This window comes from Engystomops pustulosus, chromosome 2 (assembly GCF_040894005.1).
Source record: "Engystomops pustulosus chromosome 2, aEngPut4.maternal, whole genome shotgun sequence".
Classification (NCBI taxonomy): Eukaryota; Metazoa; Chordata; class Amphibia; order Anura; family Leptodactylidae; genus Engystomops; species Engystomops pustulosus.
Genome location: NC_092412.1, coordinates 262,748,434 through 262,775,451, shown reverse-complemented (window position 1 = coordinate 262,775,451; position 27,018 = coordinate 262,748,434). Strand labels below are relative to the sequence as shown.

Sequence of the window (27,018 nt, the reverse complement as noted above, 5' to 3'; positions counted from 1 at the left end):
GGTCTTGCCCATGGAGGAGAGGATGGAGTGTGATTGATGAGTGTGTGAACGGGGGTTGATCTTCCAGCTAATGAGCGCAGAGCGGGAGGAGCTATAGGTAATGAGTGCAGAGTAGGAGGGGCTACAGGCAAAGTCTGGAGAGTAGGAGGGGCTTCTACAGGATTGTTGCTGGTTGGTTGATTAGACAATCAATGATTTCCCGTCTGTAGGAATCTCATTATTTCAGGATAATAACCCTCAGCCTCCGCTAGTGACAGGGAGAAGACGCAGAGCATCGCACCCCCTGCACCCGCAGACTATTTATATTAATATCACGGTTCTGGCGCCGTCATTACCTCAAATAATGGGGAGGGGCAGCGCAGAGAAATATGGGGTGGCCGGGGAGTCACTGCAGGGCGGAGGTGGAGAGGACGGGATACATGACCAGCTGAGGCTGAAATCCTCTGTGCTGCTGGTTCTCCCCTCTAAGCAGCTGCTGGAGGAAAGAGACTGATGACATCATCTCTGCACATTATATTATTATTATTACTATGTAGGAAGATAAAAAGGGAGGAGCATCAGGATTAGCCCCGCCTCTTATTTCATTAAGGTTCCCTGGCTCCTCCCACATGTGCAAAAGTCACAAAAATTCATATAATTAATCCTGTTATGACTTCAAGTAATTTCCTTCCAGGATTCGGCCGGGTGCAGGGGTCAGAGGTCTCCTTTACAGGTCAAAGTCCTGGAGGTTGCCCCAGCTGGGCCCAAACTTCACTTTTACCTTCAGCGTCACCGAGAGCGGAACCGCGTTCTCCATCTCACGTTTTATAATCTGCGCCACCTGCAGGAAGGACGGAGAAACGGCAGTATAGTCACGTGACCTGCGCAAAATAGACCCCCAATCGGTTTAGTCACGTGACCCCCTCAATCCCCCAGCAGGTTTAGTCACGTGACCCCCAGCCCCTCCCATCACCTGGATGACGTCGTCCTCTGCCGCCTCGTACAGGAGCTCGTCGTGCAGCTGCAGAATAAAGAAGCCGCCGCCCCTGGGAGGATTCTCTCTTCTTATTGGTTGTTCTAAATGTCAAGGACAGCAAAGGGTTACACCAACCCCCCCGATACATCCCCCAACCACGGGGAGAAGGTGATGCACTGCAGGGGGGGGGGGGGGGGGGGGTGTATTATCCAGGCTTTAGTCACATGACCTGTGAGCACCCACCTGCGTCCCGCTGCAGCAATCGGTGTCCGTGTGACTTGGGTGCGGAGGGGAAGGCCTCCTCTAGCCGCTCCTGGATCCTCACGGTGGCGGTCTTGACGATGTCGGCAGCGGATCCCTGCACCGTCGTGTTCACCGCCTGACGCTCGGCCTGGACACAAGAACAAAGTTACTGGAATTCAGATCTGACATTTCTGAGGGTTTGCTACAATGTATCCGTGCAGGTAGAAGCCGCCAGCCCTGACTGACACATTGTAGCAGGTTAATCCTCCGCACTCACGTGCGCTCTGGCGTGGGGGTTGGCGTCCTTGATGGCGGGCAGATAGCGGCGGCGGCCCAGCAGCGTCTGCACGAAGCCCCTGGCGGTGCAGCTCTTCACCGTGTCCCGCAGGAAGCGCTGAATACCTGGAAGGAGGAAACATACAATGACCTCTCCACCCACTGACCTCATGACCCCAGAGCCACGTCTCTCACCGCTGTAACGAGCCTTGAAGGATTCTATGTAGCGAGCGGCGTCCTCCTCCTCGATCCCCATCTGCTCCCCCAGGGATTTCGCTCCCATTCCATAAATTATTCCGTAACAAATCTAAAGACGAGGAGAGAGAACAATGTGACAGTGCGACGGCCCCCGCCATGGCTGCGCGGTTCTGTGGTTACTGTGACTAGCGCCCCCTGCCGCTCTACACGTCCCTACGACTTTATGCACATCCCGGGCCTAGAGCTGAAGTTTTGTTACAATGTAACAGCCGGTGGATCACGTCCATGACCCTGCACCTCCCCGAGTATTTGGGGGTCACCTGCTTCGCCTGCTGCCTCATCTCATCCGTCACAGCGTCCGGCTCTATCATCTTCCACTCGGCGGCGATGCTCCGGAAGACGTCGGAGCCGCTGTTCAGCACCTGGATGAGGCGGCGATCCCCGGATAAGTGGGCGAGGATCCGCAGCTCCAGCTGGGAATAATCTGCCGCCAGGATCATCCCCCCTGCAGGACAGAGACAAGTCAGAGCCCGGGACCCCCAGAGACCCCCATTCCTCCCCCCGTGACCAATAACCAAACCTGCAAACGGGATGAAGGCGTGGCGCATGCTGACCGAGAACGACATCCCCTTCCCCTGCGGGATCTGATCCACCGGAACCAGCGGCGGCTTCTGACCCCTGTATAGCAAAGTCCAGTGGGGTCAAACAACACTGTGACCCCTGACCCCAATACACAGCAAAGCATCACCCACATCATCACCCCCCCCCCCCCCGCATCATCACACCCATCATCCGCTCTCCAGTGGTGAAGCAGACGAGGAGGGGGGGGGGGGTCCTTCCACTCGCTATCAACAGTCTCCGTTACCAGATCTCTGCTGGTTGTCAGTGAATAGAAGCCTCTATGTTGGTAATAACAATCCTTCAGCTGTGTGAGCAGGACAAGGTGGAGGGAGAAGCGTCACTGTCCCTTGTCTGTAGGTGATGAGGGTCACTTACCTGTGCTTTAGGTTTGTGGCCTGGGACGGGGGACTCTCTCCCACCAGACGCGGCATCTCAATCTCAAAGTCTTTGGGAACATTCTGGATATTTGGCTCGGTGAAGCTCACACGACCTGGAGGACAAGGCGTCTCCAATAAGATGTAGAGATCTCCCCGACCTGCCCCTCTGTCCCCTCAAAGACATCACCATCGCCGACTGCCCAGAATACTGACCACCATCCCCCTCGTCCAAGCATCTCCACCACCTCCAACCTTCCCCACCGTCTCCTTGGGGAGTTCCCCCCCCAGATGCCCCTGCCGCCTCCGACCCCCCAAGATGGCCCTGCCGCCTCCACCTCTGACCCCCCCCAGATGCCCCTGCCGCCTCCGACCCCCCCAGATGCCCCTGCCGCCTCCGACCCCCCCCAGATGCCCCTGCCGCCTCCACCTCCGACCTCCCCCAGATGCCCCTGCCGCCTCCACCTCCGACCTCCCCCAGATGCCCCTGCCGCCTCCACCTCCCCAGATGCCACTGCCGCCTCCACCTCCCCAGATGCCACTGCCGCCTCCGACCCCCCCAGATGCCCCTGCCGCCTCCGACGCCCCCAGATGCCCCTGCCGCCTCCACCTCTGACCCCCCCCAGACGTCCCTGCCGCCTCCTCTTCCGACCCCCCCAGATGTCCCTGCCGCATCCCAACTCCGACCCCCCCTAGATGTACCTGCCGCCTCCACCTCCGACCCCCCTAGATGTACCTGCCGCCTGCACCTCCGACCCCCCTAGATGTACCTGCCGCCTGCACCTCCGACCCCCCTAGATGTACCTGCCGCCTGCACCTCCGACCCCCCTAGATGTACCTGCCGCCTCCACCTCTGACCCCCAGATGCAAACCTCCTTCTCCACTCCAGACATCTGTATTCCACCATGTCCGGTAGTGATGGGAAGTCCGGCTCCTGAACGGCTCCATATTACAGCCAGCCCCCTGCTCCACTACTTATAACCCGATTCAGGGGGTGGGGTGAGCCGGTTAGGGGTGTGGTTATTAAGTGATCCATCCATCCACTTACTACAGGGAGCAAACTGACTCCTCCCAAACCTTCAGCCTGGAGACTCCCCAGCGCTCGGCGCTGCTGCTGTCGGGTTCCCCCTCGGTACCTGTGGCCGTGTGCGTCTGGGACACCGGGTAGATCCGCTCCATCTCCAGGGACCGGCAGTAGCTTTTCTCCCGCTGCAGCGGGAACACGACCTTAGTCACAGCGTTAGAGATTCTCTTCCATTCCAGGATCAGTCCCGGGAGAGGATGAAGCGGCTTCAGCTTCTCCAACACATCCTGAGAAGAGACAGTCACAGGGCGACAGCTACAGAGACAGCCACAGGGCGACAGCCACAGGGCGACAGCCACAGGGCGACAGCCACAGGGCGACAGCCACAGGGAGACAGCCACAGGGAGACAGCCACAGGGAGACAGCCACAGGGAGACAGCCACAGGGAGACAGCCACAGGGAGACAGCCACAGGGAGACAGCCACAGGGAGACAGCCACAGGGAGACAGCCACAGGGAGACAGCCACAGGGAGACAGCCACAGGGAGACAGCCACAGGGAGACAGCCACAGGGAGACAGCCACAGGGAGACAGCCACAGGGAGACAGCCACAGGGAGACAGCCACAGGGCGACAGCCACAGGGCGACAGCCACAGAGACAGTCACAGGGCGACAGCCACAGGGCGACAGCTACAGAGACAGCCACAGGGCGACAGCTACAGAGACAGCCACAGAGACAGCCACAGGGCGACAGCCACAGGGCGACAGCCACAGGGCGACAGCCACAGGGCGACAGCCACAGGGCGACAGCCACAGAGACAGCCACAGGGCGACAGCTACAGAGACAGCCACAGGGCGACAGCTACAGAGACAGCCACAGGGCGACAGCCACAGGGTGACAGCCACAAGGTGACAGCCACAAGGTGACAGCCACAAGGTGACAACCAGAGAGACAGCCAGAGAGACAGCCACAAGGCGGCTCCCAGACAGAGCACAGTATGTGGCCCCTGGCCCTAGGAGATGATGGGAGTGCTGGTACCTTGGTGGTGCTGAACTGTTTGCTCAGTCGGACCCTGTTCCCGTTCAGCGCCGGCCTCCGGGTGTAGCCCAGCGTCTTCTTGTTTGCAGAACCCTTTAGGTCTCCATTAGGCGGCAGCTTAAGCTCAAGGAACAAAACCTGAGAACCGAGACCGGGAGAAACTGTAACGACACCTCAGCTCTTCTACTGCAGTCACATCCAGAGCTGCATCATAATATCTCAGTATGAGCTTAAATAGGACAACTATGAATGCAGCTCTGGAGGTGACTAGAGGAAGGCACCAGGGGGAGGCAGCTCTGGAGGTGACTGGAGGACGGCACCAGGGGGAGGCGGCTCTGGAGGACAGCACCAGGGGGAGGCGGCTCTGGAGGACGGCACCAGGAGGAGGCAGCTCTGGAGGTGACTGGAGGACGGCACCAGGAGGAGGCAGCTCTGGAGGTGACTGGAGGACGGCACCAGGGGGAGGCAGCTCTGGAGGTGACTGGAGGACGGCACCAGGGGGAGGCAGCTCTGGAGGTGACTGGAGGACGGCACCAGGGGGAGGCAGCTCTGGAGGTGACTGGAGGATGGCAACGGGGGGGGGGGGGGAGCAGCTTTGGAGGTGACTGGAGGATGGCACCGGGGGGGCAGCTCTGGAGGTGACTGGAGGACAGCACCAGGGGGGGGGAGCTCTGGAGGTGACTGGAGGACGGCACCAGGGGGAGGCAGCTCTGGAGGTGATTGGAGGACAGGGTACTATACCTGGGCGACGTCGTCGGGGCTGGTGAGGGAGAAGCGGTGTCCGGCCAGCTGGTAGGCCTGGGCCTCGATCTGGCTCAGCTTGGCCTGCATGATGTGTTTCTGGGTCTCGCACTCCTCTGTGCTGAAGCCGATGCCATTGAGCTCCAGTAGTGCCAGGCAGTAGTGTGTGGGCATCTCCACCCGGCTGAAGACCCCTGCAGGACATGAAGAACATGATGATGGTGCCCATCCCCCACCTGCCGCCCTGGGGGGCTCTGACCTCTCACCTCGCAGCTTCTCCTTCTCCAGGATTCCATGTAATGAGGTCATGACACCCAGGACCAGCACGGACTCTATGGCGGCGCGGTACCGGCCAGACTGGTCACCGGCGCTGAGGCCCAGACTCTGCACCCCCTGCCCGCTACCAATCCCATCCAGCAGGGGGAGCTCTTGTGGGAGGAAGTTGGTGACCATATTGTGCAGCGTCCGCTCCTTGGAGCTGGGATCCAGTAACCAGCAGGCGACCTACAAGACAAGTCCCAGACGTCACTGCTCCAATCACAGCCCAAGCTGCATTCAGATTATGGCGGGCGATCGCTCCGAGCCCTCAGATCCATCGCCTCAGACATGGATGCAGCCAATTATATCCCCAGCGCGGGCATCGGGATTACCGATAATCAAATCACAGATAAGCAGCTCAGACGTAATCCAGAAATTAAGCCAGAGACGCAGCGATCATCAACATTAATGATAACACAAAATAGAAGACCCCCCCCCCATTCTGTCCACAACGCAGCAGCAGCCCTTCGTCCCCGCTGCGTACACGACGCACCAGCCCCTCGTCCCCACTGCGTACACGACGCACCAGCCCCTCGTCCCCGCTGCGTACACGACGCACCAGCCCCTCCCTTCTGCGTACACGACGCACCAGCCCCTCCCTTCTGCGTACACGACGCACCAGCCCCTCCCCGCTGCGTACACGACGCACCAGCCCCTCCCCGCTGCGTACACGACGCACCAGCCCCTCCCCGCTGCGTACACGACGCACCAGCCCCTCCCTTCTGCGTACACGACGCACCAGCCCCTCCCCGCTGCGTACACGACGCACCAGCCATCTTGCATTGCAGATGTTACCTTTGGGTCCTGGAAGTGTCCTGTTATTGAGGCTGCACAGCCGAGGACCAGAGCCTTGTACTGCTCAATGAAGTTATACATGATGACCTCCGGGGGGCGCATCTTCTGCAATGCGGACTGCAGATACCACAGCCGCTCTTTCACCGTCAGGTTCTGGTCCAGTGGGGGAGGTGCCAGGCTGGAGCTTATATCTACAAGACAGGACACGGATGTGGTGGAGACTACATCGTCTGTAATGTCCGGGTGATTGAGACGCTACGGCCGATCTCTTACCCGACTGGTCCTGCTCTCGCTGTAGGGAAAGGTAATAGGCGTCCTTCCCTCCCCAGCACACGGCCAGGCCCACCAGCAGCACGTCGTCCCACCCCGGGATAATGAGGCCGTCATCGTCCTTGACCTGACCTTGTGGTGATCGCACTACGGAGAGAAGGAGGTGACATCACTAGTGAACACATCCCCCTGTGGTCCTACACGTCATTAGACGATTATAATACCTTGTTTAAACCTCCCCCCAATGCAGGACCTGGAGGAGGATCCACGGGTCCTCCTCTCACAGGCCAAGGACAAGGAAAACTTCTTCTGGTTCTTCCATTCCTTCAGAAATGTGTGGAATAAGGTCAGGTCGCTGGCCACATCGATGATACTGAATTCCTGTGAGCTGGATGGAGGAAGAGGCGAGGACGAGTCCTGAGACAACTGCAAGGAGAAGTCCTTGGCTATAACCGAGGCGTCTGGAATATCTTCCACAACATCCACCACCTCCGCCTTGTTGTCTAGAACCTCACTCTGCGACTCAAACAAGTCTTCTCCGTCTTGGGACAGGAAGCTCAGGCTGCTCAGGGATTCTAGTCTTGGTTTCTTGATGGAAGATTTCATGGAGGACATGCTGACCACCCGTGAGGTAGAAGCACTAGAAGGTGTAGGGGGAATGAGCTCTCTGCTCTCTGGCCTGGAGTTGGGTTGTCCATCAGGTGCAGGGTTCGGAGTGGAGTTGCGGTTGGTAGCATCTAAAGAACGTCTGGCAGCAGCGGGAGTGTGCAGAAGATCCTCCGGGGCTGGGCAATAAGACCTCTTCATCTCTCGGTGCTGGTCTGGAGCTCCAGGGTCAACGTTCATCGTCACATCTGGCCACTGATCTAAAATATCTTGCATCCCTTGAGTCAAGCTAAATGAGAGGTCACCCAAATCTGTCCCAACCTTCTCCATCCCAATATTTCCTACCATACCCTTATGGTCTACATTCTCCACTGCTGCGCATGGGAATTCAGGACTTGTGTGTCCTCCTATCTCTAAGCTGGGAGGATGTTCTACATGATCTAGAACTTCAACCATCTGGAAGGAATCCAGCTGTGAGAACATGATGGAGCCTTCATTGTCTCTCAAGGGTTGGCTCTTATGTTCTGGGGTTATATGATTGGAATCTGGTGGCTTCTCCGGAGGAGGCTCAGTTTTTTTTGGAGAACCAATATTGGGCTCTTCTAGTTTAGAGCAGAAACCAAGGTCATCGTTGAAGCTATCAAATAGGAAGCTGTCGCTCATGTTCAGGCTGGTGTCTCGCTTCTCATTACATCCCGGGTCATGGTCTTGCTTTGGTGGAGAGGATAGATTAGTCATAGGGTCTGAACTCGCCTCGTCAATCTTCCCCTGCGTGTGGTAGGACTGGAACAACACCTGAAGTTGTGTATCTGTCAGAGATAGGTCACTCCCTTTGGGCCATGAACCTCCTTCAGTGACTTGAGCTTCTGGCTTCTTGATGGGTGACTCCGGTAACTTTACAGAGTTGTCCACCTGCTGTGGTGGAGGAGTCATGTGGAGATCCCCACCGTCTGCAGGTTTTAGTCCAGTCCTGATGGGACTCGCTCCACCTGCCAGGGTGACTTCTGCCCCATTCTGCTGTCCCGGCGTCTCCTGCTGCAGAATTAACCTCTCAGTTTGTGTGTCAAATTGGAAGCTTTCTTCGAAGGTCCTCGAGCCGACATACAAGTCTGGAGAGTGGATCCCCCCGGGAGAGGGGCCCGCAAAGAGCTGCTTGTTCTCTCCTTCACCTTTAGGATTATGAACAACCTCAGGATCGGGGCTCCGCACTATTTCCTCATTGATCGGTTGTGCTGCTGTTTCAAGCACCGGGGCGGCGGGAGGTGGAAGAGCCGTCTGATCACTGACCATCTGTGCACCCGAGCTTCCCCCCACTACTCCCCCGGACCCCTCACTCATCACAGGGGCCGATGCTCCAGTGTTCTCCACTCTCGATGGTGGATCCACCACGACAAGTAGCGGGTCACCTGGAACCAGCCCCGTCTCTTGGTCGTTACATTCAGCCGGCAGCACGATGGGGCCAGGAGGACGTCCACCATCACTGCTCAGTGATCCGGGGTTTACAGATGGACCCCCACTTCTCTTACAACTGGTCTCTTGGTTATGAACGTCCTTAGTCTCAAGAACTTTTTCTAAGGAATTTTCTAGGATTTTTTCTCCACCCCTCGGTCTAATGCTTTCGGTTCTTGGCTTAGGATGAGAGGAACATGGACCTTCAGCAGCCTTGGGAGGATTCCCAGGGTCTGCACTCTCCACATTAGGGAAAGGGTTAATCCCTGAGGTTCTGGTGGGTGTAGAGGTGGATTCGGAGCTGGTGTCCAGAGATGTGGCGGGTTCTAGGCTGGTATCAGGATTCCAGCGGATGCCCATCAGGGCCAGGTCCTCCTTCAGCAGCCTCCGCGCCTCCTCCACTATCAGCTCCGCCGCCTCCCGCTCGGTAAGTCCCTTCTTCCCAGAGATCCAGATACATCGTGCAGATCTTCTCTCCTGGGCGGCCTCCTCGTCTTCATCTACAGCTCTCCGAGTGCTGAGGAGACAAAGAAACAGGATGAGGAAGGAAACCTAAAAAAACCTAAAAACTGAGAAATCCTGGTCTTCCAACCTCTTAAAGGGCACCACGTTCTTCAGAGCCGTCTCCACGTCACTGACGTTTCCTCTCGCCAGTTCGCTGACGGTGATGAATCCGGCGTTGTACAGCGCTCGCGCCCGCTGTGCGTTCAGCAGCTCCAGGCGAACCAGGTCACACAGTTCTCGCTGGACACCGAATGTCAGGCGGCTCTGGAACTGGGACAGGAGAAGCTCCATGTTGTGCCAGCCCAGGCGATTGCTGAAAACCGTCACCATACCTGAAAGACGCAGGACGACACACTGTAACAGAACACACTGCACACAGCTGTGTAACATCTGCTTATCAAGCCTCATCCCTCACAGTATCTCACCTGCATAGGTAGCAGCCGACTGCTGCAGGGACTGGAGCTGACCCCGGCTGCAGCCATACTTTTTGGTTAATTCTGACATGGGGACCTCACTGATCAGATCCAGCAGCACCAAACTAGTGTAGAACCTGGACGATAAAAAATAAATAATAAAAAACAAACAAATAATCACCCATGAAGAATCACCCCTGGAAAAGAGGAGGAGGAGCCCCCCCCCCATACACTCGGGGTCAGGGGAGGAGGAGCCCCCCCCCCCCATACACTCGGGGTCAGGGGAGGAGGCGCCCCCCCCCCCCCCATACACTCGGGGTCAGGGGAGGAGGCGCCCCCCCCCCCCATACACTCGGGGTCAGGGGAGGAGGCGCCCCCCCCCCCATACACTCGGGGTCAGGGGAGGAGGAGCCCCCCCCCCCCATACACTCGGGGTCAGGGGAGGAGGAGCCCCCCCCCCCCATACACTCGGGGTCAGGGGAGGAGGAGCCCCCCCCCCCCATAGACTCGGGGTCAGGGGAGGAGGAGCCCCCCCCCCCATACACTCGGGGTCAGGGGAGGAGGAGCCCCCCCCCCCCCATACACTCGGGGTCAGGGGAGGAGGAGCCCCCCCCCCCCATACACTCGGGGTCAGGGGAAGAGGAGCCCCCCCCCCATACACTCGGGGTCAGGGGAAGAGGAGCCCCCCCCCCCCATACACTCGGGGTCAGGGGAAGAGGAGCCCCCCCCCCCATACACTCGGGGTCAGGGGAAGAGGAGCCCCCCCCCCCATACACTCGGGGTCAGGGGAGGAGGAGCCCCCCCCCCCATACACTCGGGGTCAGGGGAGGAGGAGCCCCCCCCCCATACACTCGGGGTCAGGGGAAGAGGAGCCCCCCCCCCATACACTCGGGGTCAGGGGAAGAGGAGCCCCCCCATACACTCGGGGTCAGGGGAAGAGGAGCCCCCCCCCCCCATAAACTCGGGATCAGGGGGGAGGAGCCCCCCATACACTCGGGATCAGGGGGGGAGGAGCCCCCCCATACACTCGGGATCAGGGGGGGAGGAGCCCCCCCATACACTCGGGATCAGGGGGGGAGGAGCCCCCCCATACACTCGGGATCAGGGGGGGAGGAGCCCCCCCATACACTCGGGATCAGGGGGGAGGAGCCCCCCATACACTCGGGATCAGGGGGGGAGGAGCCCCCCATACACTCGGGGTCAGGGGGGAGGAGCCCCCCATACACTCGGGGTCAGGGGGGAGGAGCGCCCCATACACTCGGGGTCAGGGGGGGAGGAGCGCCCCATACACTCGGGGTCAGGGGGGGAGGAGCGCCCCCATACACTCGGGGTCAGGGGGGAGGAGCCCCCCCATACACTCGGGGTCAGGGGGGAGGAGCCCCCCCATACACTCGGGGTCAGGGGGGGAGGAGCGCCCCCATACACTCGGGGTCAGGGGGGGAGGAGCGCCCCCATACACTCGGGGTCAGGGGGGGAGGAGCGCCCCCATACACTCGGGATCAGGGGGGGAGGAGCCCCCCCATACACTCGGGATCAGGGGGGGAGGAGCCCCCCCATACACTCGGGGTCAGGGGGGGAGGAGCGCCCCATACACTCGGGGTCAGGGGGGGAGGGGGTGTCCGTGCAGCACACATGCAGTCACCTCTTGTGGATGGCGATCTGGCGCTGCTGCCGGTCATTCCTGGCGATGATCTTCCCCTTCACGGATCGGGCCAGGAATCCTTCCTCTATCCCCACCAGCTCTGCCACGCGCTTCATGGACACAGAGAGCTTCTCCCACAGACAGAAGAACTGGTACCAGTCGATGGTGGACCACTCCTCGTACACGGGGGTGACCTGGAGGGACACGGCGGCTCAGTGACACGTGGTGCGGCCGGGAGGATAGCCGGGGTCATGTGACCACTCACCAGGTACAGGATGTGCAGGTCGTTCTCCAGGACAAAGCCCTTCATCGCCCTCTGAAGATCCGCAAAAATCCCCAGGGCCTCGGAGGGCGACAGCGAGGAGGAGAGGGTGGCGGAGCCCAGCTTAGAGGGGCGATAAACCTCCGCTGCCAGGAGAAGGGGAGATGTCAGAGAACTGGGTGCCCGCGCTCACATGGAGGTCACATGACCCCGCAGGGGGTGACCGGACAGCGATTACCTCTTGTTCCGTCCCGCTCCTCCTCCACCACTTGTATGAACTCGTTCCGCAGCAGCCAGTCCACGCACGCCTCTATAGCGCCCCCATCCTTCCGCTCCGGATCCCCGTCCTCCGCTCCGAGGCTCGCGGCCAACAGGGTGCAAGAGGCGTAAACCCGGACATCATCCGGCGTGTCTGCCACCCCGCCAACTATGATCTGGGGTACAATACAAAGAGTCCTCACACTGCTGTGCTCTGTCTCTCTGCATGGAGCTTCCTCAGTCATTTAGTCCAGAGGTGGAACAGCTCAATGTATGGAGCACAGAGCAAAGCAGTGAGAAGACAATCCTGAAATATAGATCCACAGTCCTGCTGCTACTAACAACATACACAATCCTCTGATTACACATCCCTCCGGGGACAATACATTTCACTTGATGTAAAAAAAAGGGTTCCCTGATATAATATTGTTTCCCAGACAAGAAAACCATGAACCAGGAGGCTCAGGATGATAAGGGGGAGTCTGCATTATACATTATTGTGGGGGGAGAGAGGAAGATGATGATGTGGGGACATTCTCACCCACCTCTAGGATGGCGCGGATCATGCTGCCTGTCACCCCGGTCCCCTCTTTCCTCAGGAGGCAACTCTGGACGGGCTTCAGGGAGCCCTGGAGGAGACTGATCCCCTTTGACCTCTCCACCGGCTTACAGACCAGGATACTCTCCCCTACGGAGGACACAAATCGCACGTCAGACCCTGCAGTCTCCTGTGTGAACGAGGCTCAATCTCTGTGTAGCGAGACGTACTGCAGCTTTGCATTGGTGAGATCTCTGCTTGCTGTCAGTGAAGCCTGAACACTCACCTTCAGTGTCCACCCCTTTGCGTCCGGCTCTTCCCGCCATCTGTTTATAGGTCAGGATGTCCAGGAGACGCCCATTAAATAACGGGGTCCTGATGATGACCCGCCGGGCCGGGAGGTTGACCCCGGAGGATAAGGTGGAGGTCGCAGCGAGGACGCGGACGATCCCCTGCCGGAAGGCGCCTTCTATCACATCCCGCTCATCGAAGGTCAGACCTGGGGGGGCACATACAGGTTGTGGGGTGACGGCTGTGACCGGGAGGGGCATGGGATGGGGGTCACCACATAGGAAAGGTAAGTACCCGCATGATGGAAGGCCACGCCCCAGGGAACGGTGCGTCCCAGGATGGAGTCCAGACCGGCCGGACATCGCTTCAGCTGCCCCATCACATCCTGAATCCCGTCCTTGTCCAGGACCACCGGAGAGACGCTCGGCTCCGACCTGCCCTCTAAGGAAACAGACGAGTAAGGAGCATGAGCACCCGGGTGTAGCGCACCCAGGACACGGGAGACACGGGGCAAACAGAGTCTGAAAATAAAACTTTACTTTTATTGGAACATTTTAGAGCTAATTTTTGAATGAATCAAAGTGAACTTATTAAAAGCGTCTTAAAGGGGTCCTCCAGCCACATCCACAGGAGAGGCCCTAACCTGCTCATCATGGGGGTCTCCTGATGGGTAAAGGTGACCCCCGGCTGCTCCGATCATGTGCATTGCAGCTCTGTTGTGCTGGAGCACCATCCCGAGATGCGTGGGACCCCACCAATCAGCAGGTTAGACCCTATACTACGGCTGGAGAACACCTTTAATATGGCCGCCCCCCCAGAGGAAGCCGAGTCTCTGGGTGAAATGTAAGTCGGGCGTTTGTCTCCTCTCCAGTACAGGGAGGGTTAGCGACGCCACGGGCTCTTATCCTCCTTGTATCAGGCAGGATTGTGAGTACAGCCAAGATTTTCCCCTTCCCGGGCGCAGTACAGGGGACAAGAGGGAATGCTGGGAATAGCAACGCAACAGCTCACTCACCCCCAGCGTGCCCGCAACATTCACATCCGCAGGCTGCACCCTGTAGTGCCGACTCCCTCCTGCCGGCGTGCATTATCACATTATCCGGGGTCAGAGAGGAACCAGCACAGCGCTGCATCCGGGACTGGAGGGACAGGAATCCGGGAAACTCGCCCCTCCCCTCCCCGGGACAGGGACACGCGACCTCACACAACATTTTTAAATAGTTTTTGCTTTTACATGTTTCCATAAAAGTAAAGTTTTATTTTGCACATTCACATTAGTCCCATTTCTCCTCCTTCCTGCGCTGACACAGTGTAACGCACCAGGAGGCGCCGCTTATACTCTGCTGCCATCTAGTGGACACAACACAGAAGTGACAGATACGGGATTTTTGGGGCTTTAGTAAAGAGTTTTCTTTCTTTCGCAATGTATAGATTTTTAACCCTTTAATCTCACACAGGTCCCAATCACAGAATAGAAATACAAGTCGGATCGGGGAGATTACAGATAACAGAAAGAAGTCACTTTATTCTGGGAGGTGGAATTATTTTATTTTTCCAATGAAATTATATTGGGGCAGACTGGGGGGGGGGGGCATTGCTGGCAATTTTGGGAATTTATGACATTTTTATCTTTTGTTTTTTAGAGAGGTTCTTTTGCTTAACCGAAAACCTTCACATATTACTGGTCAAAGTCGCCCCGTGTCTCGTGTCCTGGGGTAGCGCCCCCCTCTCCTGCTGCTGCGCTGTCTTTTTCTTTAGTATTATATATTTTGGCGCCAGGGTCACAGAGCATTGTGCAGTGCGGTCCTACAGGCAGGGAATTATTACTGACCCAGAGGAGGACATTGGGGGTAACAGAGGGACCCCACAATGCCGACTCCTCCTGGACTAGTCCCATGGACCCAGTCCTGATCTTACCTGCCGCCTCCTGCAGCGCCCGGTGATACAGGGCATAGAACTCGCGGGCGATGGTGTCCGCCAACTTCTCACACCAGTTCTTGGATGGACAGAAGATGAGGATGGCATGGCCGCCCCGCACCGTCTCATAGCACAGGCTGACAATGTGGTCGTCGTCCCCCTGAGGAGGAACATCATGGGGGGGAGATCAAGTCCACAACCACCATAGCTTCAATTATATGACCCCCCCCCCCCCAATAGTCACCCCCATATGACCCCCCCCAATAGTCACCCCCATATGACCCCCCCCCCAATAGTCACCCCCATATGACCCCCCCCCCAATAGTCACCCCCATATGACCCCCCCCCCCCAATAGTCACCCCCATATCACCACCACCCCCAATAGAGTCACCCCCATATCACCACCACCCCCAATAGAGTCACCCCCATATCACCACCACCCCCAATAGAGTCACCCCCATATCACCACCACCCCCAATAGAGTCACCCCCATATCACCACCCCCAATAGAGTCACCCCCATATCACCACCACCCCCAATAGAGTCACCCCCATATCACCACCACCCCCAATAGAGTCACCCCCATATCACCACCACCCCCAATAGAGTCACCCCCATATCACCACCACCCCCAATAGAGTCACCCCCATATCACCACCACCCCCAATAGAGTCACCCCCATATCACCACCACCCCCAATAGAGTCACCCCCATATCACCACCACCCCCAATAGTCACCCCCATATCACCACCACCCCCAATAGTCACCCCCATATCACCACCACCCCCAATAGTCACCCCCATATCACCACCACCCCCAATAGTCACCCCATATCACCCCCCCCAATAGTCACCCCCATATCACCCCCCCCATATCACACCCCCCCATATCACCCCCCCCCAATAGTCACCCCCATATCACACACCCCCAATAGTCACCCCATATCACACCCTCTGCCATCATTATAACCCATTTCTTACCTTCACATGTAGCAGCGGCTCGACCTCCCGCACTGGGGTCATGGAGGAGTCGTAGAGGGTTTTGCTGATCTTGAGCTGCTCCCGGAGGGGCACGGGCCTGTAGTCGGTGTGGTAGAGCTCGGCCTGGAGCCAGGATGCCAGGAGGCTGAGGTTGGGCAGGGTGGCGCTCATACCCACTATCTGCACCTCATTCCTGGGGGCTCTGGGGACTTTCTTCCTGCAAAGCGAGAAAAAACAAAATACCAAGAATGTACAGAAGCGACACCAGACGCACCATGGAGACGGCAGAGCACAGGGGGTCATGGTGGGGGCCCCGGGGGTCATCATCCGGGGGCTGCACTCACCTGGCAGATGTTTTCTGAGTCACATATCGAATCTTAGTGAGAAGAAGCTCCAGCAGATACCCGCGGTGCGAATCCCCCAACATGTGCAGCTCATCCACCACCATCATCCCTGCAGGAGGAGAGAGCGGCACCCATCATCATCATCATCATCAGACATAGCGCGGCACCCATCATCATCATCATCATCAGACATAGCGCGGCACCCATCATCATCATCAGACATAGCGCGGCACCCATCATCATCATCAGACATAGCGCGGCACCCATCATCATCATCAGACATAGCGCGGCACCCATCATCATCATCGCCCAGCACAGAGCGGCACCCATCATCATCATCGCCCAGCACAGAGCGGCTCCCATCATCATCATCATCATCGCCCAGCACAGAGCGGCACCCATCATCATCATCATCATCGCCCAGCACAGAGCGGCACCCATCATCATCATCATCGCCCAGCACAGAGCGGCACCCATCATCATCATCGCCCAGCACAGAGCGGCACCCATCATCATCATCATCGCCCAGCACAGAGCGGCACCCATCATCATCATCGCCCAGCACAGAGCGGCACCCATCATCATCATCGCCCAGCACAGAGCGGCACCCATCATCATCATCGCCCAGCACAGAGCGGCACCCATCATCATCATCGCCCAGCACAGAGCGGCACCCATCATCATCATCGCCCAGCACAGAGCGGCACCCATCATCATCATCGCCCAGCACAGAGCGGCACCCATCATCATCATCGCCCAGCACAGAGCGGCTCCCATCATCATCATCGCCCAGCACAGAGCGGCACCCATCATCATCATCGCCCAGCACAGAGCGGCACCCATCATCATCATCGCCCAGCACAGAGCGGCACCCATCATCATCATCGCCCAGCACAGAGCGGCACCCATCATCATCATCGCCCAGCACAGAGCGGCACCCATCATCATCATCGCCCAGCACAGAGCGGCACCCATCATCATCATCGCCCAGCACAGAGCGGCACCCATCATCATCATCATCGCCCAGCACAGAGCGGCACCCATCATCATCATCATCGCCCAGCACAGAGCGGCACCCATCATCATCATCATCGCCCAGCACAGAGCGGCACCCATCATCATCATCATCGCCCGGCACAGAGCGGCACCCATCATCATCATCATCGCCCAGCACAGAGCGGCACCCATCATCATCATCGCCCAGCACAGAGCGGCACCCATCATCATCATCATCGCCCAGCACAGAGCGGCACCCATCATCATCATCGCCCAGCACAGAGCGGCACCCATCATCATCATCGCCCAGCACAGAGCGGCACCCATCATCATCATCATCATCGCCCAGCACAGAGCGGCACCCATCATCATCATCGCCAAGCACAGAGCGGCACCCATCATCATCATCATCTTCTAACACGGCGCGGCACCCATCATCATCGCCCACCCTAGTGCGGCACCCATCATCGCCCGGCAGCCATCGTCATGGCTGCGCCCATCAATGTCAGACAAGCAAGACCCCAATAACATCGTCATTATGATCAATACCAGAGATCAGTTCCAGGGAGACTCCTCGTATGGATAACAGTAACAGATTCTCCACTGCTCATGTGTGAGAAGACCCTCAGCCCACCAGGACTCACCCAGCAGATCCATCCTGTTCTCCTCGATCAGTCGGTTCACCAGTCCATTGGCTTTCTCAATGGTGCAGACAGCGACGTCCAGAGAGGTGAAGCCCCCGGCCGGAGCGGAGCTGCCCATGTATCCCCCGACCCGGACCCCGACATCCTGAAAGAGGTTCTGCAAGACAAGACAATGCGGATCCTTACATGCCCGGTCTATCCAAGGGGCCAGCATCCCCCCATCCCCCGCCTCCTGTTCCCTGACGTGAGCCCCCCACGCCTTTTGCTCCCCAACCGAACCCCCTTGCTCCCCTACGTGGCCCCTTCCCCCCTGCTGCCGCACTGCCTGTCCTATAGGGGACCTGCTGCCTCCTGCCCTCTATGGGCCCCAAACCTCCTGCTCCCCAGGGTCCCCGCCACAGCCTCCTGCCCTCTATGGGCCCCAAACCTCCTGCTCCCCAGGGTCCCCGCCACAGCCTCCTGCCCTCTAGGGGCCCCACACCTCCTGCTCCCCGGCGTCCCCCTGCCCCTGCTGCTTGGACCTTCTGGGGGGGATGTGGCAGCTTTGTATTTTGGGGTAACGTTACCTGCAGGTAAAAAGTCTTTTCCTTGGCGACGGAGACGAAGGGCAGGATGAATACGGCTTTCTTGCGCGTCTCCAGGACTCTCTTGAGGATGAGCAGTTCGGCCACCAGGGTCTTGCCGGCGCTTGTAGGGGCTGGTGGGGGAGGTGGGGACATTAGGCCTGTGCCGGGGGTCACACAGCTCTCTGCTGGCGGACTACACTTACCAGAATACACCAGGTTCCTGCCCCCCAGCACCTGCCCCTGCATCAGACACTCCGCCTGCCACTCAAACATGTGCCGCACCCCCAGGCCGGCGTATCGGTCCAGGACGGCTCGGGGGAGCCCCCAGCTCTGCAGCAGCAGCTTGTCCGCCAGCTCTGCCGGCGCCGCCATGTGGTGGCCGTGTCCTGTGGGAACATCAGACACGTGAGGAGGTAAGAACTGAGCTCACCCCGGGTCGGTGTCTCTATACTCACCGGTGGCGGACAGACTCCCGTCCAGCAGGGACTGGTCCAGGCCAGGAGGGGGCGCCAGCACGGACAGGGAGAGGTTGGCGCTGTGCGGGTGTCTGCTCCGTTTCTCCAGGATGGAGGCCTGCTGCGCCGGGCTGAACAGGATGTAGTCTTGCTGGGTGCTGGTCTCTGCCGCCTGTCTGTTGCCCCCGGTTACAGCGCCTCGCAGTCGTGGGGAGGTCCTGCAGTTGGCCGGTCGGGGCTTGCGGTGTGTTTGGAGAGCAGCTTTCTTAGAACTAGAGGGGCTTGCGGAGTCCTCGGACCCGGGGCTGGACAGGGAGCGTGGACGGATGCGTTTGCGGCTGTTGTGGGGCCCCAGGGCCCCCTTGGAGCTCGGTGCCGGGATCTTGGGATCATTTTCTTTAGTTGCCAATCCTCCAAACAAGATGGCGGCCAGGGTGGCCTTGGTAACCGGCGCCTTCTGCGGTTTCTGCATCGCGGCGGTTACGTGAGCGCAATGCGGGCGGCTCCAGGTCACATCCGTGCCCAGAATCTGCAGTTATAAGGCGCAACGTCAGACATTGTCCCTGCCGAGGACATTGTGACTGGATGTGGGGACCTGGAGCCGGACCTGAGGAGAAGACGAGAATAAGTGAAAGTTACACAGCGGAGGCCATTGCCGGCCCCAATCACTGGGGAAAAGGCTATAAATAAGTTATTACTCCATGAAACTCTCCAACTGCTGCAGAACTACAACTCCCAGCATGCCCTGACTGCCTGCATAGGTGACGTCATCAGAGGACCGTACCACCACCCTTGCCGGGGGATCCCCCTCCTCTGATGCTACAGTGGTGACTCCTTACACCCCGGTGACCGGCGCCTCACATCTCCTCCGTCCGGTGCACGGATCTCCTCACAGCACAGCTGCTGCCGCTGGACAGGTTCAAACTCCGCGCGTGACCGCCCCCCGCCGCCTGACGTCATCACCGCTGCGCCCGGCTGACCCCGCGGCCGCCATCTTTGTTGCGGGCAGCTGCCCTGCAGCACAGAGTTTAGTTTAGTGGCTACAGGAGGAGGATGCGGGGTCTACCAGAAGCGACAGGGTTAATTGTATCAGTCTATGAAGATCCATAATATGAGGAAAACAAGAAAGAGGAGGAGGAGCATGACAGCCTGCAAAGGGTTAACCTGTAATGAGGTCACCTGATCCCTATCTTATAAGTAGGGAGTGAGAGGTCAGACCGGGGTCCAGGGCGCAGGTGAGGAGAGGGGTGGTTGCAAGTGTGTAATCTATGGCTGCTCCAGGAGCCCAAATCCTCATACACGGATATCACACCCAGGATTACTATAGGGTTACTCACTATCCTTCTGCTGGTGCAGTCACTGTGTAGATAGTGAGTGCAGCTCTGGGGTATAATACAGGATGTAACTCAGGATCAGTACAGGATAAGTAATGTCATGTATGTACACAGTGACTGCACCAGCAGCAGAATAGTGAGTGCAGCTCTGGAGTATAATACAGGATGTAACTCAGGATCAGTACAGGATAAGTAATGTCATGTATGTACACAGTGACTGCACCAGCAGCAGAATAGTGAGTGCAGCTCTGGAGTATAATACAGGATGTAACTCAGGATCAGTACAGGATAAGTAATGTCATGTATGTACACAGTGACTGCACCAGCAGCAGAATAGTGAGTGCAGCTCTGGGGTATAATACAGGATGTAACTCAGGATCAGTACAGGATAAGTAATGTCATGTATGTACACAGTGACTGCACCAGCAGCAGAATAGTGAGTGCAGCTCTGGGGTATAATACAGGATGTAACTCAGGATCAGTACAGGATAAGTAATGTCATGTATGTACACAGTGACTGCACCAGCAGCAGAATAGTGAGTGCAGCTCTGGGGTATAATACAGGATGTAACTCAGGATCAGTACAGGATAAGTAATGTCATGTATGTACACAGTGACTGCACCAGCAGCAGAATAGTGAGTGCAGCTCTGGGGTATAATACAGGATGTAACTCAGGATCAGTACAGGATAAGTAATGTCATGTATGTACACAGTGACTGCACCAGCAGCAGAATAGTGAGTGCAGCTCTGGGGTATAATACAGGATGTAACTCAGGATCAGTACAGGATAAGTAATGTCATGTATGCACACAGTGACTGCACCAGCAGCAGAATAGTGAGTGCAGCTCTGGGGTATAATACAGGATGTAACTCAGGATCAGTACAGGGTAAGTAATGTCATGTATGTACACAGTGACTGCACCAGCAGCAGAATAGTGAGAGCAGCTCTGGGGTATAATACAGGATGTAACTCAGGATCAGTACAGGATAAGTAATGTCATGTATGTACACAGTGACTGCCCCAGCAGCAGAATAGTGAGTGCAGCTCTGGGGTATAATACAGGATGTAACTCAGGATCAGTACAGGATAAGTAATGTCATGTATGTACACAGTGACTGCACCAGCAGCAGAATAGTGAGTGCAGCTCTGGGGTATAATACAGGATGTAACTCAGGATCAGTACAGGATAAGTAATGTCATGTATGTACACAGTGACTGCACCAGCAGCAGAATAGTGAGTGCAGCTCTGGGGTATAATACAGGATGTAACTCAGGATCAGTACAGGGTAAGTAATGTCATGTATGTACACAGTGACTGCACTAGCAGCAGAATAGTGAGAGCAGCTCTGGGGTATAATACAGGATGTAACTCAGGATCAGTACAGGATAAGTAATGTCATGTATGTACACAGTGACTGCCCCAGCAGCAGAATAGTGAGTGCAGCTCTGGGGTATAATACAGGATGTAACTCAGGATCAGTACAGGATAAGTAATGTCATGTATGTACACAGTGACTGCACCAGCAGCAGAATAGTGAGTGCAGCTCTGGAGTATAATACAGGATGTAACTCAGGATCAGTACAGGATAAGTAATGTCATGTATGCACAGTGACTGCACCAGCAGCAGAATAGTGAGTGCAGCTCTGGGGTATAATACAGGATGTAACTCAGGATCAGTACAGGATAAGTAATGTCATGTATGTACACAGTGACTGCACCAGCAGCAGAATAGTGAGTGCAGCTCTGGGGTATAATACAGGATGTAACTCAGGATCAGTACAGGATAAGTAATGTCATGTATGTACACAGTGACTGCACCAGCAGCAGAATAGTGAGTGCAGCTCTGGGGTATAATACAGGATGTAACTCAGGATCAGTACAGGATAAGTAATGTCATGTATGTACACAGTGACTGCACCAGCAGCAGAATAGTGAGTGCAGCTCTGGGGTATAATACAGGATGTAACTCAGGATCAGTACAGGATAAGTAATGTCATGTATGTACACAGTGACTGCACCAGCAGCAGAATAGTGAGTGCAGCTCTGGGGTATAGTATATGAGTTGTATATTCTGTGATGTCTTTGCTCTGGATTTCGGGGGTAAAGGATTTTGTGTTATTGAGGTCATGTATTGGATACGGGGATTTGCAAGCGAATGAAGTTGTAATATTGTATTTTTAGCATCAATAATGGAGAAGAAATTCCACAACAAATATTCCCGGTTTCCAGCCAAAGACAAGATGGAGAAGAACTCTCACAGGTAAGTACGGGAATATTCCTGCAGTTTTTGCTGCTTTCTTTTCCTCCATTGTTATACATCCCCCCCTCCCCCCCCCCCCCGGTCATGTGATCATTGTTCTGCATTAATCACATGACCAGGACTGACTTATTGCCCCTGGGGGTGAGTATGAAGGGTCCTGAGGATGATGGGTCCTTGTGTCTCCCTCAGACATGGCTGCGGTGACCTGCGGCGGATCAGGCGGACGCAGGGCCTGGACTATCCCCCGGACAGAGCGTCCGTCCATGACTGTATGAAGCTGCTGGAAGAGGTAACTGCCCCTTCTTACCCCGGGGGAGGGGAGAGCACGGGATGACCCTGACGGCGCCCCCTATCTCAGCTTCTTGCAGATGGCGGCCGCGCTGGGGATTGTCCTGGATCCTGTAGATGTCGGGAATCTCCGTGTCTTCTGGATTCCCTTGCTCTGGTCTTCTCCAGACTCCACAACAAGGAGCACAGACATCGCGTGGCCCTGAAGTGAGTGTGTGACCCCACGGGGCGTAGTATGGGGGTCCAGTGATGTCGTGTACCCCAATGTCCCCCCCTCCATCCTTCTACACACAGGTCTCCATACCAGCTGTTACGCGGGTTGTTCCTGCATTTGGATGCGATACGACGATGGAACAAGATGGTGATGGCGGCGCCTTTGCTTCAGGATCTCCTGGAGGTAAGTCCTGGGGGGAGGAGATGGAGGACCCCTGGGATAAAGGGGGAAGCATTACCCCCCCCCCCCTTACTATCCTGACAAGGTCCTGGTGGGCCGTGCAGTGTCCTGGTCCTCACCCTTCTGAGATTGGGTAGAGCGGCCTCTCGGCTGATCTGTGTAGGTCGGTGCGTGTCCTCCTGGTGAGGCTCCGCAGGATCTGCAGGACGATACGGTGAAGCTTCTGGTCACTTCTTGATGGAGTCTAATGGGTTTATGTAACGGCTTCCCAGGTGATTGGACCTGGAGACACTAATGTGTGGTCATCCACCATCGCCCTAATCATCCACCATCGCCCTAATCATCCACCATCGCCCTAATCATCCACCATCGCCCTACTGACGGTTTCCCTTGCAGATGTGCTGTACAGTGCTGATTCCTAAGCCGCCGCGGGGGATGTGCCTGTCCTGCAGGGAGCGCCGTGCTGTGGTCCCTGAGGTGAGGACACCACGTCTTATCCTTTGGTTCTGCTTCTGCTTTGCTGTAATATCCCACGTACTGAGTTCTGGTTCCTCATCAGGTTTGTACGTCTCGAAGGCACAAATGCAGCAATTATCATCCTGAGAGCTGGAGGTCAGCGGAGCGCGCTATGGACGGATATGGTGAGTGCTGGGGCAGGTCTGGGGTCCATCTATTACACTACTTTCACATCTTGGGTTTTTTGGATATGTTCCTTCTAGACGCCATGAACGTGTCCATAGCCGTGTACCGGCAGCTGGGGGCATCCAGATTTATTACATTGCATCGAGCAGGACACAATGGATGGAAAATCGCAGCAGACTGCGATTCCTGCAGAAAGCTGGGATGTGCTCAGCAGAGGCCATCAAAGGCTATGGGGGGTCGGACACCACTGTATGGCCTCCATCCCCAGCCTCTGCTGAGTGTATGCTGAGGGAGGGTCCTAGTGATTATGCAGATAAGGTCAGTGGCAGCAGCCACTCTCTCAGGGGGTGGAGCCATACTAGAGAGTATCTTTCTGTATTAGAACAAAGTGGGATATGTTGAGGATCAGCCTTGCTGGTTCAGGGGCTCGGACCTGATGGGGCTTCGTGCAGATCCAATAACATTGATCTGATAAGTGTCTCCTCCAGGATGTCTGTGTGATCCGGAGCCGACTGCTGACCTATCAGTAGTCGGTCAGCAGCGATATGATCAGAGACTGGACCCGGTGAGTGACGGCCCCTCTACCCCCTGCTGTAGTCTGGGTGGTCTCCGTAGCTCTGTCCCCTCTTCCCGCACCCCCAGGGTCTCCTGCCCTCCATCCAGCAGCTGAAGAACTCTCTGAAGAAGGATTTGGAGACTCATCAGCTTTACCTCCGGGCGATAGAGACCCGACTGAGCGGCCTGGAGCGCCGGACGCAGGACGTCACCGAACACCTGGAGAGGGCCAGTAAGTGCGGAGTGCACTACTCCCCCCATCATCCTCCCCTCTGTAATGTCTGACTTGCTGTAACCCAGATCTGGAGCTGGAGGCCATCAAACAAGGAAATGTCACCCTGAAGACCCTGGTGCACGAGCAGATCTCCTCTCTGGGTACAGAAGACTTGGAGGACCTATGGAAGGACAAGGCATGGAGGACCAGGCGCCCCCCTGTACGTCCTCCGCCCTGCGAGGAGCGCGCGCCCCCCTGTACGTCCTCCGCCCTGCGAGGAGCGCGCGCCCCCCTGTGCGTCCTCCGCCCTGCGAGGAGCGCGCGCCCCCCTGTACGTCCTCCGCCCTGCGAGGAGCGCGCGCCCCCCTGTACGTCCTCCGCCCTGCGGGAGCGCGCGCCCCCCTGTACGTCCTCCGCCCTGCGAGGAGCGCGCGCCCCCCTGTACGTCCTCCGCCCTGCGAGGAGCGCGCGCCCCCCTGTACGTCCTCCGCCCTGCGAGGAGCGCGCGCCCCCCTGTACGTCCTCCGCCCTGCGAGGAGCGCGCGCCCCCCTGTACGTCCTCCGCCCTGCGAGGAGCGCGCGCCCCCCTGTACGTCCTCCGCCCTGCGAGGAGCGCGCGCCCCCCTGTACGTCCTCCGCCCTGCGGGAGCGCGCGCCCCCCTGTACGTCCTCCGCCCTGCGAGGAGCGCGCGCCCCCCTGTACGTCCTCCGCCCTGCGAGGAGCGCGCGCCCCCCTGTACGTCCTCCGCCCTGCGAGGAGCGCGCGCCCCCCTGTACGTCCTCCGCCCTGCGAGGAGCGCGCGCCCCCCTGTACGTCCTCCGCCCTGCGAGGAGCGCGCGCCCCCCTGTACGTCCTCCGCCCTGCGAGGAGCGCGCGCCCCCCTGTACGTCCTCCGCCCTGCGAGGAGCGCGCGCCCCCCTGTACGTCCTCCGCCCTGCGAGGAGCGCGCGCCCCCCTGTGCGTCCTCCGCCCTGCGAGGAGCGCGCGCCCCCCTGTACGTCCTCCGCCCTGCGAGGAGCGCGCGCCCCCCTGTACGTCCTCCGCCCTGCGAGGAGCGCGCGCCCCCCTGTACGTCCTCCGCCCTGCGAGGAGCGCGCGCCCCCCTGTACGTCCTCCGCCCTGCGAGGAGCGCGCGCCCCCCTGTACGTCCTCCGCCCTGCGAGGAGCGCGCGCCCCCCTGTACGTCCTCCGCCCTGCGAGGAGCGCGCGCCCCCCTGTACGTCCTCCGCCCTGCGAGGAGCGCGCGCCCCCCTGTACGTCCTCCGCCCTGCGAGGAGCGCGCGCCCCCCTGTACGTCCTCCGCCCTGCGAGGAGCGCGCGCCCCCCTGTACGTCCTCCGCCCTGCGAGGAGCGCGCGCCCCCCTGTACGTCCTCCGCCCTGCGAGGAGCGCGCGCCCCCCTGTACGTCCTCCGCCCTGCGAGGAGCGCGCGCCCCCCTGTACGTCCTCCGCCCTGCGAGGAGCGCGCGCCCCCCTGTACGTCCTCCGCCCTGCGAGGAGCGCGCGCCCCCCTGTACGTCCTCCGCCCTGCGAGGAGCGCGCGCCCCCCTGTACGTCCTCCGCCCTGCGAGGAGCGCGCGCCCCCCTGTACGTCCTCCGCCCTGCGAGGAGCGCGCGCCCCCCTGTACGTCCTCCGCCCTGCGAGGAGCGCGCGCCCCCCTGTACGTCCTCCGCCCTGCGAGGAGCGCGCGCCCCCCTGTACGTCCTCATATTCTCGTTTTCTCATTCCTGCAGGAATTCTCTAGGAGCAGCGAGTGTCCAGCAGGGGGCAGTAGGTATCGGCGCGATGATCTGCAGAGCGGACTCTCTGCGCTCCATGTAGATGTGAGTGTCAGTCCAGGGCAAGGACCTTTATGCTGCTGTGACTTGTAGTCCTCCTGTGCCCAGGCCTCTGAGGTCACTCCCTGATCTCTCATGTGTTTCCTCTCCCTCCAGGTCCTCATACACCAGATAACGCGGCAGATTAACCTGATGGAGAGCGACATACAGAACACCATGAAGCTGCGGCATAATACAAGATAACGAGGAGGCGGAGCTCCAGAAGAGGCGGAGCTTCCATTGTCTGCTCAGTGTGTTCCCGAAATCTCTAATTTAATAAATGCATTTAATAAACTTATTTATAAACTGCAGGAGATGTTTATGTTCCTATACAATGTGGAGGGGATTCCTCCCATATCGATGGGAGCTGTATCACCCGGTGCCATCTAGTGGTGACGCATAGAAATCTGAATTTTGAAATGAGTAAAATTTTAGTTCCTGAAGTTTACATGATTCTTAAAGAGAAATCCTGGGGAGGTCCCTACCCCGGCCCCATGGATGTTATGATCTTCTGGTGCACAACCCAAGTGCTACTAGAAATGGTGAGACGCGGCCCACGACTGCCAGAGCTGCAGCCAATCACAAAGTGCTCTGCACATTCACAAGGAAAAAAGACAACCCCTTTAATGACATTGGGGCAGATTTACTTACCCGGTCCTGTCGCGATCCAGCGGCGCGTACTCCATCGAGGATTCGGGTCTTCCGGCAATTCACTAAAGTCGTGCGCCCAATGTCCACCAGGTGTCGCTGCTGCGCCGAGGTTTGCTGGAGTTCACCATCCTATCCTGGG

General features: G+C 57.9%; 2 protein-coding genes across 5 annotated transcripts; one reads left to right on the top strand and one right to left on the bottom strand.

Annotated features, from left to right (window-relative positions):
• Positions 1-509: 509 nt before the first annotated feature.
• On the bottom strand, positions 510-19,682 carry POLQ (DNA polymerase theta). Of its 4 annotated transcripts, none has more exons than XM_072139015.1 (31): positions 19,582-19,682; positions 18,721-19,327; positions 18,469-18,651; positions 18,266-18,396; positions 17,700-17,856; positions 16,060-16,168; positions 15,716-15,932; positions 14,734-14,893; positions 13,111-13,257; positions 12,812-13,024; positions 12,533-12,675; positions 11,968-12,163; positions 11,733-11,875; positions 11,468-11,661; positions 9,838-9,962; positions 9,501-9,744; positions 7,078-9,425; positions 6,857-7,000; positions 6,584-6,774; positions 5,737-5,974; positions 5,471-5,664; positions 4,730-4,867; positions 3,804-3,978; positions 2,669-2,783; positions 2,253-2,350; positions 1,993-2,177; positions 1,670-1,781; positions 1,476-1,600; positions 1,199-1,346; positions 953-1,056; positions 510-820 (listed from the first exon to the last, which is right to left on the bottom strand). In XM_072139015.1, exons 2-31 carry the CDS (start codon positions 19,190-19,192, stop codon positions 707-709), a joined length of 7,263 nt encoding a protein of 2,420 aa, XP_071995116.1. In that variant the 5' UTR covers positions 19,193-19,327; positions 19,582-19,682; the 3' UTR covers positions 510-706. The 4 variants fall into 4 exon arrangements, with proteins under 4 accessions (XP_071995116.1, XP_071995113.1, XP_071995115.1 ...); XM_072139012.1 differs by having other exon boundaries at positions 19,419-19,673; XM_072139014.1 differs by having other exon boundaries at positions 19,505-19,673.
• A 269-nt stretch (positions 19,683-19,951) lies between these two features.
• LOC140119702 (kinetochore protein NDC80 homolog) lies at positions 19,952-26,724 on the top strand. The gene is made up of 12 exons (XM_072139016.1): positions 19,952-19,977; positions 22,239-22,317; positions 22,507-22,606; positions 22,676-22,812; positions 22,900-23,002; positions 23,396-23,476; positions 23,559-23,640; positions 24,130-24,206; positions 24,284-24,428; positions 24,497-24,630; positions 26,145-26,234; positions 26,346-26,724. Exons 2-12 carry the CDS (start codon positions 22,247-22,249, stop codon positions 26,430-26,432), a joined length of 1,107 nt encoding a protein of 368 aa, XP_071995117.1. The 5' UTR covers positions 19,952-19,977; positions 22,239-22,246; the 3' UTR covers positions 26,433-26,724.
• Positions 26,725-27,018: the final 294 nt, after the last annotated feature.